Source organism: Salvelinus sp. IW2-2015, linkage group LG36 (genome assembly GCF_002910315.2).
Source record: "Salvelinus sp. IW2-2015 linkage group LG36, ASM291031v2, whole genome shotgun sequence".
In the NCBI taxonomy this organism is placed as follows: domain Eukaryota; kingdom Metazoa; phylum Chordata; class Actinopteri; order Salmoniformes; family Salmonidae; genus Salvelinus; species Salvelinus sp. IW2-2015.
Window position 1 is genome coordinate 10172821 of NC_036875.1, and position 15406 is coordinate 10188226.

Here is a 15406-nt window from a genome sequence, read left to right on the forward strand (position 1 = left end):
ATATATATTTAGCTATAACAAAAAAGCGACTATTTACCATTTGTGCATGCATTCTCCGAGAGTAGGTTTTTGGTTGTTTGAGGGATGTCTGTAGACGCGGCAGGAATCGCAGGGTGGTTTTAAAAGGCATTTTGTCCGGCATCTCGCAAACACCGCCAGCAGCGTCTTTATTTGCCAACTTGAGCCGACTTCGAGCTGGGGTAGGCTGGTTCGTTTCACGTCTCAGGCCCTCGGTCTGTGCCGCGAGAAGGCGGGTTGGCCGTTTAAGAGAGAGTGGTGAATGTGCTGGTAAAAGGGCACACCCGGAAGTAAAATCCTGGGGATGCAGGAGAACATAACGAACAACCACTGTTGGTGATTCCACTCGTTCGCAAAAAGGCAGGTGCGATTAGAATGGTCAGACCAAGAATATAATAAGCGTTCTGAGCTTTGATCAAGTCAAGGGGCAATATTTAGATATTGACCCGTCATTTATTTTATTTATTGTGTACTAAATATATACTTTTATTATAATATACATATATGTTTATAGGTGTGCTTATATGTAGTTACGTTCATGTATATATGCTCTCAGTTCTAATGCAGTTTGAGTCAGTAAAGTTTGTAAAGTTTGTCTTAGGTGTCTTTTAGAATTGTAATTTTGTCGTAATTAACATCAGCGAGATACGGTAGCCTACCAAAATTCTACATTTATGAGAAACCACCTCAATAATAATGTGCTCCCAACAATCTATTCTGCGGCGTCACAAAACAAGAAGGATGCTTATGGTTTGTGTGCATTGATCAAATATAAACTGCGCCCATGTGAGGAATAATGATATCTGCCAAGGCTTCACGACTACTGCTAAACATGTGACCTTAGCGTGCCAGTTCGTGGTTTTCCGTACGGCACTTTTCAGACCTAACACTGGGAATAGTAAAAATAACACCACCATTCCATACTCCGGGAATTAGACTATCGAACATGGACATTAAGGACCAAGGCGCTCAAATGGAGGCGCTACTGCCAACGGTAAGAAGCTACTATTTCCCATTGCAATACACTGATTAGGCGGACGTTATCTTCTTTGTGGGGCACTCATCTTTAATATCCAAATATTTGAGGGTGAAAGTAATTTAGATATTTGACAAGTATCATGTTAAATGTACTACAGTATCATATTCTAGACGATATCAAAATCAGCGATATCGAACTAATTAGATCAACAGGGAAGCGGGTATTATTGTTATATCCGCTATGATCAACCACCTGCAGTTTTTTAAATATTTATTTTTATTTTTATTTAACCTTTATTTAACTAGGCAAGTCAGTTAAGAACAAAATTTTATTTACAATGACGGCAGTACCTAGCATAACATATGCCATATTCTTTTCACACATCAGACAGTTTAAACCTATTCATGAATTACTTTAGTATTTTCATGTGAAATGCAATTACATTTATTTTTGACAGCTTTGAATGATGTTCCATTATGCAGCCATTCTATTATAGGCTTCACATAAATTTAAAATGATAATATCAGTGAAATTCGATATACTGTATTTCTCTTCTCCTCAATAGGCTATATAGACTCATGTATGGATGCTCGTTCCTGCCACGCAAAAAACTAATCTGACTACAAATGATGACATAGTAATTCATAATTATGAGAGTAAGACATTATTGTGAGATAGTAAGTCATTATTATGAGATAGTAAGTCATTGTTATGAGATTTATAAGTCATTATTATGAGATAGTAAGTCGTTATTATGAGAGAGTTGGTCATAATTATGAGATATGTCATTATAATGATATAGTAAGTAATAATTATGAGATAGTAAGTTGTTATTATGAGAGTGTAAGTCATAATTATGAGATAGTATGCCATTATTTTGAGATAACAAGTCATTATTTTGAGATGTGTAAGTCATAATATTATAGTAAATTGTAAGTGTGTACTAAGTAAGTTAGTCGTATGTAAGTACTAGTAAGTAGTAAGATAGGGTGCATGTGTGTGAGAGATAGATAGAGAGAGAGTTAGTTTGTGGTGATATTGTTCTATATTAAGGGGTTGGAGAGTTTTGTTGATGTGAGTTGGTGCCTGTTTGAAAATCAGGAACTGGTACATCCAGTTTTGGACTTTTAAATTATTATTGAAGAATATAACTTAGAAATGCCTCATGAGCAACAGTCTTACCCCATCATAACCCAAAATATAAGCTTGTTTAACTCCATTGTTTGTAAACAATGTATTTGTAAACAAACACTGAATATCTTCAAAACATGGTTAAAACTATCATTTTGATCTCATGAATGGTCAGTCCATGCATCCATACAGGGCATTCGGGAAGTATTCAGACTATTCAGACCCCTTGACTTTTTCCACATTTTGTTATGTTACGGCCTTATTCTAGAATGGATGAAAAATTAATTCCTCATCAATCTATACACAATACCCCACAGTGACAAAGCAAAAACAGGTGTTTCAATTTTTTTGTAAATGTATTAAAAATAAAACCTGAAATATCACATTTCTAAAGGTATTCAGACTCTTTACTCAGTACTTTGTTGATGCACCTTTGGCAGCGATTACAACCTCAAATTTTCTTGGGTATGACGCTACAAGCTTGGCACACCTGTATTTGGGGAGTTTCTCCCATTCATTTCTGCAGACCCTCTCAAGCTCTGCCAGGTTGGATGGGGAGCATCACTGCACAGCTATTTTCAGGTCTCTCCAGACATGTTAGATCGGGTTCAAGCCCGGGCTCTGGCTGCGCCACTCAAGGACATTCAGAGACTTATCCCGAAGCCACTCCTGCATTGTCTTGGCTGGGTGCTAAGGGTCGTTGTCCTGTTGGAAGATGAACCTTCGACCCAGTCTGAGGTCCAGAGCGCTCTGGAGCAGGTTTTCATTAAGGATTTCTCTGTACTTTTTTCTGTTCATCTTTTCCTCGATCCTGACTAGTCTCCCAGTCACTGCCGCTGAAAAACATCCCCATAGCATGATGCTGCCACCACCATTCTTCACCGTAGGGATGGTATTGGCCAGGTGMTGAGTGGTGCCTCGTTTCCTCCAGACGTGACGCTTGGCATTCAGGCCAAAGATTTCAGTCTTAGTTTGATCGGACCAGAGAATCTTGAGTCCTTTATGTGCTTTTTGTCAAACTCCAAGCGGGCTGTCCTGTGCATTTTACTGATGAGTGGCTTCTGTCTGGCCACTCTACCATAAAGGCCTGATTGGTGGAGTGCTGCAGTTATGGTTGACCTTCTGGAAGGTTCTCCCATCTTCACAGAGGAACTTTGGAGCTCTGTCAGAGTGACCATTGGCGGCCAGCTCTAGGAAGAGTCTTGGTGGTTCCAAACTTCTTCCATTTAAGAATGATGGAGGCCACTGTGTTTTTGGGGACCTTCAATTTTTTGGTACCCTTCTCCAGATCTGTTCCTCTACACAATCCTGTTTCGGAGCTCTACAGACAATTCCTTTGACCTCATGGCTTGGATTTTGCTTGGACATGCACTGTCAACTGTGGGACCTTATATAGACAGGTATATGCCTTGCTAAATCATGTCCAATCAATTAAATTTACCACAGGTGGACTCCAATCAAGTATAGAAACACCTCAGTTATGATCAATGGAAACAGGATGCACCTGAGCTCAATTTCGAGTCTCATAGCAAATGGTCTGAATACTTATGTAGATAAGGTATTTCTGTTTTCGCTTTGTCATTATGGGGCATTGTGTGTAGATTGATGAGGAAACATTTGTATTTAATCAATTTTAGAATAAGACTGTAATGTAATAAAATGTGGAAAAAGAAAAAGGGTCTGAATACTTTCCGAATGTACTGTATAGGAGAGTCCTTTCGTCTATGTATTTGAGAGTGGTTACATTTATCCTGTCACATTCCTCAGCTGTTTACCAAATAAAGGTATGATTTATCATCTCATAATTTACTTACTATCTCATAGATTTTATTGGGTGGCAGGAACGAGCTTCCATACTCATGTAATCTAGAATATAATATAATAGAGTTCTTTATTTTCTTCTAAGAGGAAATTCCTTGCACAAGGACAAATTATACCACCGGGTTCTAAAATATTAATATAAACATATTGCTAATGAATACATTTGTGAATCTGTAGAAAAAGCTGACTTTCAACAACAGGCTACCATTTTCAGTGAAGAGTGTAGCTTAGCATTGCAGGCCTGTACACAGAGTGTTAATTGCTTCTCCTATGGCAGATGCCATTTAATTTTACATTTGGTAAAACCAGTGGTGACCCCATGCGCCGAGATTATACAGTATATGAACCCAGGGAAATAGATTGTGCAGTATGTTTACACTGACATTCACTGAATCACAGACTCATGAGTGCAACCTATGAACTCATAAGCCTGATGCTAGGGGATAGTCTCAAGGTGCCTGCTAAGTGCCCTGCTAAAGATCAGAGAGAGCCTTCTTAATACAAATGAGATAAGTGATCAGACAAGTTGTATGTGTTCCAATGGCAGCCTATTCCTTTCAGTACACTACTTTTGACCAGGGCTCATAGGGCTCCCGTCAAAAGTAGTGCACTACGGAATAGGCTGCCATTTGTAACAAATATGTTGTCCCACCTATAGAGACAACCCATTGGGCAAACCATGTCATTTCAACGTGGAAATGTGGGTAATATTTGGTTGAGACGTTGATCAATGAGATTTCAACCTTAATTCACCGACTCAAAAAGACAGACAGAAGTCTTTTGATTTCCCAGTGTGTTATCACTATGCTTTCAACCATATGAAAGCTCAACCAAATTCCAATGGAAAAACAAAGTCAGATTTTTGGTTTAGTTGTCATCTAAATGTGTTATCACTGTGCTTTCAACCAATTATATAGCAACACAGTTCAAATGGGAATACAATGTCAGATATTTTGTATTTATACAACTTAATGTGTTATCACTGTGATTCTCTAATAGCACAACCAAATGACCGGGATTGCAGTTGAGATTACATTATAAGGACATAGTGCAAGTGATCAATGCTGTACAAGATTCTGTGCAGATTATTATAGCAATTGTGAATATCTCCTCAGACCTGCAGCCTTTGCATCGAATCAAATCAAACCAAATTGTATTTGTCACACACATGTTTACACATGTTTAGCAGATGTTATTGCGGGTGTAGCGAAATGGTTGTGTTTCTAGCTCCAACAGTGTAGTAATATCAAAAAATTCACAAAAATACACACAACCTAAAAGTTAAATAATGGAATTAAGGTATATATATATATATATATATATATATATATATATATATATATATATATATATATATATATATATATATATATATATATATATATATATATATATATATTATATAAGTGGCATAGACTAAAATGCAATAGAATAGAATACATTATATACATGTGAGATGAGTAAAGCAAAAACATGTCAACATTATTAGAGTAACTAGTGTTCCATTATTAAAGTGGCCAGTGATTTCAAGTCTATGCATATGGGGCAGCAGCCTCCAAGGTACAGGGTTACGTAACTGGTGTAAGCCGTCTAGTGATGGCTATTTAACAGTCTGACGGCCTTGAGACAGAAGCTGTTTTTCAGCCTCTCGGTCCYAGCTTTGATGCACCTGTACTGACCTCGCCTTCTGGATGATAGCGGGGTGAACAGGCAGTGGCTCGGGTGGTTGATGTCCTTGATGATCTTTTGGCCTTCCTGTGACATTGGGTGCTGTAGCTGTCTTGGAGGGCAGGTAGTTTGTCCCCGGTGATGCATTTGGCAGACCGCACCACCCTCTGGAGAGCTCCGCGGTTGCGGGCAGTGCAGGTGCAGTACCAGGCGGTGATACAGCCTGACAGGATGCTCTCAATTGAGCATCTGTAAAAGTTTGTGAGGGTTTTAGGTGCCAAGCCAATTTTCTTCAGCCTCCTGAGGTTGAAGAGGCGCTGTTACGCCTTCTTCTCCACACTGTCGGTGTGGGTGGACCATTTTAGATTGTTAGTGATGTGTACGCCAAGGAACTTGAAGCTTTCCACCTTCTCCACCGCGGTCCCGTCCATGTGGATAGGAGCGTGCTCCCTCTGCTGTTTCCTGAAGTCCACGATCAGCTCCTTTGTTTTGTCAACATGCTATCTTGAACATGCCCACTTTCTATGATTACAGAAGAAAAGATTTATAGTTACTGTAGGCTAACCTCAAAATGTGGCCATGGATGTGTTATTTATTTTAAGGTTGAATAAATATGGTTACATTAGTTTGTAAGATAGGCTATTTACTGTATTTCAAAAATAATATTGAATTGTGTTTGGTTGACAGCTTAACAAAATATCAACATTTAAAGGATATCTAATGCTTGGAAGGTTTCATCTGAGCCACTGGCGTAATCCTATTCTTTCACTTTTATTTTTGGTTTAGTTGGAATCCAACATATAATTAAATATCTTTTAAATGTTGTTAATTGATTGCATTGTCAAACCAACACAATTCAATATTACTTTTCTAACACATCCATGGCCACTTTTTCAATACAGTAAATAGCCTATTAACTTGTTGACAAGTTAACACATTATGTTAACAAGTTAATATGCTATTTACTGTATTGCCAAAGGGATATTGAGTTGTGTTTGGTTGTCAATGCAACCAAATATCAACATTTGAAGGAGATGTATCTTTGGCTTTAATTCCAGTTTGTCTACAAATGAATAATTGATATGTTGGATTCATGCCTCCATCTAAACCATGTTATCAAAGTAAAGAATATGACTAAATCAAATCAACCTTTATGTAAAGTGCATTTAATGTTTGATTTGATTTGATTTAGTCCTATTCTTTACTTTGATTGTTTGTTGAGATGGAGACGTACATCCAACATATCATTTATTAATTTGTAGACAAACTGGAATTAAAGCCAGACTAAGTCAGTGGCACAAATGGAACTGCGTTGACAACCAAACACAATTCAATATCCAGTTTGGATATTACAGCACCTGGTGTTCCTAGGTGGTCTCCCATCCTGGTACTACCCGGCCCGACCCTGAACAGGGAGGTATGGCAACAAGCATCTTTTTTTACTCAGTTTTCTCCCTGAATTAGGTCTCTTGGCTCATCTCACTACAACTCCTCATTGTGCTCCGGAGAGGCGAAGGTCAAGTCATGCGTGTTTACAAATGATTCATTTATATGTTGGATTCATGTCTCCATCTCAACCAAACATGTACGTTAATTAAAGAATAGGACTAAATCTAATAAAATCAAATGAATTGCACTTTGATTTGATTTAGTTCTATTCTTTAACTTAGATTTTTGGTTGAGATGGAGACTTGAATCCAACATATTAATGACTAACATTTTAATTCAACCAAAGCTTAACCTTAGGCTTATACATTTATGTATTGTCTATTTTTAGTTGAACCCTGGGTTGAATTGAAATGAAAGCTGTTGATGACTTTGTAAATGCTATACTATATAGGCCTAAATGGTCTCATTGGTGAAATTTGACTTATAAAGCATGGTTACATTTAATTTGCTCTGTTATACCTACCCTTTGGAATGACTTCGATAGCAACAGTGAATACATTTAGGTCTTAAGACATCTCTCAATAATCATTCTCAAGATAACACATTGGTAGTAGTCAGTGAGTACGTTTACATGCACAGTAATAATGAGATATTATACTGATTTTGGCAGTAGGCAGATTACACAATAGTCATGTAAACACCTTAAAACATCTGGTTTTCTGCGAAATCTCAAATTATTAGGACATGTAAACACCTAATTGGCGTTCCAGCGGTGTATTTGATCTGCGGATGTGCTAGCACCAGCCGAGCAAGCCTCCCTCTTTAGCGCAAGTGAAGTGACTTCGGGAGCAACTGAATCTATGTGTCTTATAAGCAGTTTTTACATATAAACTTGTATGTCTGCACTCAGAATCAAATATGTTTCCCCAAAATAGTGGTGTAGTAGAGAGTTTATTCTGATGAGCGATTTTCTGCATTTATCGGATTGCCATCAGGTAGCCTGATTTCAGATGTGTCCGTTTAAACAGGATTATTAGGGACATCGTTCTTCTTGCAAAGCATGTAAGCATTTTAATCTAAATATTACATTAATCTGACTATCCACAATAATCTCTTTATTGTGTGCCTGTAACCGTACACAGTGACACATATAAAAGCTAAGCAGGGCTTGGTTGAAACCTTTGGTGGGAGAACAAATTAATAGCTGTAGATAGAGCAACACTCCATAGGAGGTGCTGCCCAGCCTATRTATATWTTTTTCTGATAGTGGGTATAAAGTTGAAAATCTGACTTAGTTTAAAAAGGTACAAATTCAACATATTTTATACCGGGTTAGTCTATGTTGAAAAGAGGTTACAATGATGACATAATCCTGTGGTTGAAATTCCACCCTCAAAACAAAAGTTTTTGTTGATGACGTTTTTCAAACAGTTTTTTTCAAAAAATGTTTGATGACTTTTTGATGACAGTATATTTTCCATGTAGATTACACGTCACAATACGTCGACAAATGTACACTGAAACAACGTTGATTCAACCAGTTTGTTTCCAGTGGTWATAGACAGTCATCCATCCCTTCAAGTGCACTTTAGGCCAAGGGTGTCTGTAACCAGGAACATTTGACTGTGGACAAAGTTAACGTATCTTGCACTGCACATAACTGATAAAGTATTTTGGTTGGCTGCATTGGTGGGTGATGGAAGGGCCATTTCTAGCTTTTTGGGGGCCCTCAGTGATATTTGGTTGGGGATCCCCGCCACCTCACGGGCAAAACATTTTAGAGGAGTGGAGAGAAACTTTTACAGCTTTAAATATAATATCCTGCAATTCTACACATTTTGGCCTTCAGGCGTACAGAAAACCACCCGAGCCACAGCCTGTTCACACCGTTAACATCCAGGAGGTCAGTAGAGGTGCATCAAAGCTGGTACAGAGAGACTGAAAAACAGCTTCTATCTTAAGGCCATCAGACTGTTAAATAGCCATCACTAACCCGGTTACGCAACCCTGCACCTTAAAGGCTGCTGACCTATATACATGGACATCGAATCACTGGCCACCTTAATAATGGAACACTAGTCACTTTAATAATGTTTAAATAATGTTTACATACTGCTTTACTCATCTCATATGTATATACTGTATTCTATTCTACTGTATTTTAGTCAATGCCACTCCCACATTGCTCAATCTAATATTTATATGTTTCTTAATTCCGTTCTTTTACTTTTAGATTTGTTTGTATTGTTGTGAATCTTTTTAAGATACTACTGCACTGTTGGTGGCTAGGAACACAAGCATTTCATTTCTCTACACCCGCAATAACATCTGCTAAATATGTGTATGTCACCAATACAATTTTATTTWATTTTAATTTTATTTTAAATGTTGCAGTTTTAAAGCAGATTTCCTGCAGTTCAACACATTTTGCTATGACTCATGCCATGTTCATATGATATCTGAGTGAGAGTGACTAACAAAATCAATTGGGGCCTTCTAGAGGTCAGGGCCCCAATTCGGCCATGATTACTACAAGGTTTAGATAGCTGGCTAGACTAACTTACCTAGCAATCTATTACATGTTAGCTGACATGGGTTAATTAAATGACTTTCAGTGACTGGCATAACAAAAGGAAAGCTGCTCATGCACTACCAAATTTCGAAATTGCACGTTGTGTAGCCTATTCTACTATCCAAACTAACAGTAAGTTTAGACCCCGACTGACTTCCTAGTGGTCGCAGGGCCTTAAGCTGCTTATGTCGCTTATGCCTCGAAACGGCACTGGATGATGGGCTTCCTTCCTAAGAGCATATCCAGCAACTGCACAGGCCGCTGATGTCAACCTCAGTTYGCATGTCTCTGAGTGCTTGTGGAAGGAAGGATGCAATTAAAAAATTTCAAACTAGTCCAGATGAAATTAAAAATAGAATTTTTATGCACTTCCGGCATCTCTGCTGCTCTAATCACTTCCGAAGAGATTTGTTTTCATTATCCATTTGCTGTTGACAGTAAAGCAGCTTTTTATATAACCCCCACAATACAATCCTCTTCATAGACTGCATTGACTGGTGTGATGACTGACAGGAGGATGACTGGTGGATGAGGCTGTTCTGTTCTGTTCCTGTGCTTAATGCTGTCACATACCAATTTCACAGTCATTTAAGTGTGGGGAAATAAATCATGTATAACTTTCTCCAGATCAGTGACTGAAATAAAATACTTAACTTTAGCTATATTTTTTAGATGATAAAAGCAGGACTGGACAACCTTCTTAACATGCAGATGGAGGTTTAGGTCAGGGTCCAACATTTAAATGCTCTTTAGGTTGTTTTGAGCCATGTGGAATGATGAGTACAGTAATCTCTGYTTACAGCACTATACTGTATTCCTGACTCTATTCTCTGTGCACAAAATGTTGATGTGCTCATTATCCAATCAGACCTCACACTTCATCAGCAATTTGATTTAGATCGGATTTACTTCCTTGTCTGTTGTTTACAGAAATGTCATTTACGTACAGAAAATGCCCTGTGTTAAAAATCCACAACAAAAAGATGAGATATAAAGATTTGAAAGATACATACAAAGAATTCATGAAGATGACAACTTATTTTATGTGACATCCCACTAGGCACAGATGTCAGTTCAATGTCTAGTTTTGATTTACATTTGGTTGAGTTGTCAACTAGGGTGAATTCAACGTGAAATCAACTAAACCTTTCAACATGCCATTGGACTTAGGTTAAAAGTCAGGTGGAAAAAAAGTCTAAATTCCCTTACGTTGATGACTTTTTGCAAATCCAATCAGTTTTCCACATTGATTCAACGTCATCACATTGAAYTTTCTTGTTGAAATGTCGTGGAAACAACGTTGATTCAACCAGTTTCTGCCCAGAGGGATATGTCTTCATGTATTGCCCACATGGCTTTACTGTACGCACTGCATTCATATATCAGACTCATATTCAGAAGCATCATCATCATAAATATTGGATATACTTTCATTATATTCTAGTCCACTAGTTGCTGAAAGCTATATAGTACACAGTGCCTTCGGAAAGTATTCAGGCCCCTTGATTYTTTCCACATTTTGCTATGTTACAGCCTCATTCTAAAATGGATTCAATCGTTTWAAWWTTTTTTTTTTGCAAATGTATTAAAAATAAAAAATTGAAATATCTTATTTACATAARTATTCAGACCCTTTGCTATGGAACTCGAAATTCAGCTCAGGTGCATCCTGTTTCCATTAATCATCCTTAAGATGTTTCTACAACTTGATTGGAGTCTACCTGTTGGAAATTCAATTGATTGGACATGATTTGGAAAGGCACAAACCTGTCTATACAAGGTCCCACAGTTGACAGTTCATGTCAGAGCAAAAACCAAGCCATGAGGTCGAAGGAATTGTCCGTAGAGCTCAGAGACAGGATTGTGTAGAGGCACAGTTCTGGGGAAGGGTACCAAAACATTTCTGCAGCATTGAAGGTCCCCAAGAACAGAGTGGCCTCCATCATTCTTAAATGGAAGAAGTTTGGAACCACCAAGACTCTTCCTAGAACTGGCCACCCAGCCAAACTGAGCAATTGGGGGAGAAGGACCTTGGTCAGGGAGGTGACCAAGAACCCAATGGTCACTCTGACAACTCTAGAATTCCTCCGTGTAGATGGGAGAAACTTCCAGAAGGACAACCATCTCTGCAGCACTCCACCAATCAGGCCTTTATGGTAGAGTGGCCAGACAGAAGCCACTCCTCAGTAAAAGGCACATGACAGCCTGCTTGGCGTTTGCCAAAAGGCACATAAAGCATCTCAGACCATTACAAACAAGATTCTTTTGTCTGATGAAACCAAGATTGAACTCTTTGGCCTGAATGCCAAGCATCACATCTGGAGGAAACCTGGCTCCATCCCTACGGTGAAGCAGGGTGGTGGCAGCATCATGCTGTGGGGATGTTTTTCAGCAGCAGGGACTGGGAGAYTAGTCAGGATCGAGGCAAAGATGAACGGAGCAAAGTCAGAGAGATCCTTGATGGAAACCTGCTCCAGAGCACTCTGGACMTCAGACTGGGGAGAMGAGTCACCTTCCAACAGGACAATGACCCTAAGCACACAGCCAASACAACGCAGGAGTGGCTTTTAAGGTTAAAGTCTCTGAATGTCCTTGAGTGGCCCAGCCAGAGCCCGRACTTAAACACGATCCAACATCTCTGGAGAGACCTGAAAATAGAAGAATGGGATAAACTCCCCAAATACAGGTGTACCAAGCTTGTAGAGTCATACCGAAGCAGAGTCGATGCTGTAATTGCTGCCAAAGGTGCTTCAACAAAGTACTGAGCAAAGCATCTGAATACTTATACAGTGGGGATAACAGGTATTTGATACACTGCCGATTTTTGCAGGTTTTCCTACTTACAAAGCATGTAGAGGTATGTAACTTTTTATCATAGGTACACTTCAACTGTGAGAGACGGAATCTAAAACAAAAATCCAGAAAATCACATTGTATGATTTTTAAGTAATTCATTTGCATTTTATTGCATGACATAAGTATTTGATACATCAGAAAAGCAGAACTTAATATTTGGTACAGAAACCTTTGTTTGCAATTACAGAGATCATACGTTTCCTGTAGTTCTTGACCAGGTTTGCACACACTGCAGCAGGGATTTTGGCCCACTCCTCCATACAGACCTTCTCCAGATCCTTCAGGTTTCGGGGCTGTCGCTGGCAATACGGACTTTCAGCTCCCTTCAAAGATGTTCTATTGGGTTCAGGTCTGGAGACTGGCTAGGCCACTCCAGGACCTTGAGATGCTTAGTTGCCCTGGCTGTGTGTTTCGGGTCATTGTCATGCTGGAAGACCCAGCCACGACCCATCTTCAATGCTCTTACTGAGGGAAGGAGGTTGTTGGCCAAGATCTCGCAATACATGGCCCCATCCATCCTCCCCTCAATACGGTGTACATAGCCAATCTGTAAATCGCACATACCCAACTACCTCACCCCATATTATTATTTACCCTCTTGCTCTTTTGCACCCCAGTATCTCTACTTGCACATCATCATCTGCACATCCATCACTCTAGTGTTAATGCTAAATTGTAATTATTTCGCATCTATGGCCTATTTATTTCCTACCTCCCTACTCTTCTACGTTTGCACACACTGTACATCGATTTTTCTATTGTGTTATTGACTGTACGTTTGTTTATGTGTAACTCTGCGTTGTTTGATTTTGTCGCACTGCTTTGCTTTATCTTGGCCAGGTCGCAGTTGTAAATGAGAACTTGTTCTCAACTGGCCTACCTGGTTAAATAAAGGTGAAATAAAAAAATAAAAAATATTGTGTGTAGATTGATGAGGGAATCTTTTTTCTTTTTTTTTTTAATAAAGCTGTAACTTAACAAAATGTGGAAAAAGTCAAAGGCTCTGAATACTTTCCTAATGCACTGTATATGTTGGCTTCCCCCTGGGAAGTATTTGGCCTAAAACCCATAACTGCCATCTCAACCCTGTTGAGAAGTACTGGTGGCTCATGAACCATATGGCATAGAAAAGTATCATGCCAGTAATGTGCCCCACTAGACATGTGGAGGCCTTTGCTCTCCAAAARGCTCACTCAGCCCTGCGTCCCAAATAGCACCCAATTCCCTTTATACTACCTTTGACCAGGGCTTTGATCAAAAGTAGTGTATTATGTAGAGATTATAGAATAGGGTGCATTTTGGACRCAGTTTCAAGACTACTAATGGTTCTTTACCATTCGGCCATCAGATTTGCCACCAATGCTCCTTRTAGGACACATCACTGCACTCTATACTCTTCTGTAAACTGGCCATCTCTGTATATCCGTCGCAAGACGCACTGGTTGATGCTTATTTATAAAACCCTCTTTCAACACCCGTTCTGCCAGTCACATTCTGTTAAAGGTCCCCAAAGCAAACACATCCCTGGGTCGCTTGTCTTTTCAGTTCGCTGCAGCTAGCGACTGGAACGAGCTGCAACAAACACTCAAGCTGGACAGTTTTATCTCCATCTCTTCATTCAAAGACTCAATCATGGACACTCTTACTGACAGTTGTGGCTGCTTTGTGTGATGTATTGTTGTCTCTACCTTCTTGCCCTTTGTGCTGTTGTCTGTGCCCAATATTGTTTTTTCCCTGTTTTGTGCTGCTACCACGTTGTGCTGCTGCCATGTTGTGTTGCTACCATGCTGTGTTGTCATGTGTTGCTGCYATGCTATGTTGTTGTCTTAGGTCTCTCTTTATGTAGTGTTGTGTTGTCTCTCTTGTTGTGATGTGTGTTTTGTCCTATATTTTTTTTACATTTATTTGTATTTTTAATCCCAGCCCCCGTCCCCGCAGGAGGCGTTTTGCCTTTTGGTAGGCCGTCATTGTAAATGAGAATTTGTTCTTAACTCACTTGCCAGGTTAAATAAAGGTTAAATAAAAAAATAACAAAAATACTGGTGAGCAGCACAAGTTCTGCCCAACACAGGTTACCAATTCTGCTTTTGTAGTTGTTATGTTTCATGAACTGCCATGGACTTGTGTAACGGATGTGAAATKGCTAGCTAGTTAGCGGGTACGCGCTAATAGCGTTTCAATCAGTTACGTCACTTGCTCTGAARCCTAGAAGTAGTGGTTCCCCTTGCTCTGCAAGGGCCGTGGCTTTTGTGGAGCGATGGGTAACGATGCTTCGTGGGTGACTGTTGTTGATGTATGCAGAGGGTCCCTGGTTCGCGCCCGKGTCGRGGCGAGGGGACGGTCTAAAGTTATACTGTTACACTTGCTTGCCTAAAAAAATGCTTATAATGACAATTCTGTTTATTCAGGTGTCAACTCCTGGACACAGAAGTGTGGTAAGTTAGTTCTCAGATGTATATTTTATGTGCATGAAAAAACATTTTATTTCTGTTTACTGGTCTCTCTATCCAGGTACATCCTTATGTGTCTCTAAAATAGATTCATAAAATCAATGCTAAACAATTGAATTATCTCAGTGTCAGTGACATTGTTGTGTTTGTTCAAACTGGCATTGATACMCAAACGAACATTGTTCAATATGTAAATGCTGGTACTGGTAGGCAATGCATCATGTAAATGTGCAATGCAGCCGTTTTTATCTCAATATCAAATTATTTCTGGGTAACAATGAAGTAGCTTACTATGATTGWTTTCAATTTAAATGGTCAAAAATRAACAAAAATAGCTTCTTAGCAAAGAGCAATTTCTCAAGCAAGAATGTAGCTAGGGCTGCCTGGGAGGGGTTTGAGTGGGRGGAGAAAAACKGAACATTTGCTGTTATTGGCAGAGGTTTGGAACACAACTCCTTCCCACCAAAATAGGCGGAAATTTCAGGTGGTCTTTTCAAACAGCTCTTACACTAAAAAGGMATT

The 15406-nt window shown here is 39.2% G+C and overlaps 1 protein-coding gene across 1 annotated transcript in view; it reads left to right on the forward strand.

The window, feature by feature from the left end:
* Positions 1-670: 670 nt before the first annotated feature.
* Positions 671-15406, forward strand: part of LOC111959841 (sodium-driven chloride bicarbonate exchanger) — a 52079-nt gene continuing 37343 nt past the window's right edge. Inside the window, exons 1-2 of the mRNA XM_023981652.3 lie at positions 671-1012; positions 14843-14869. Coding sequence (XP_023837420.1) covers positions 965-1012; positions 14843-14869 — 75 coding nt within the window. The 5' untranslated portion in view covers positions 671-964. The remainder of the gene's footprint in view (positions 1013-14842; positions 14870-15406) is intronic.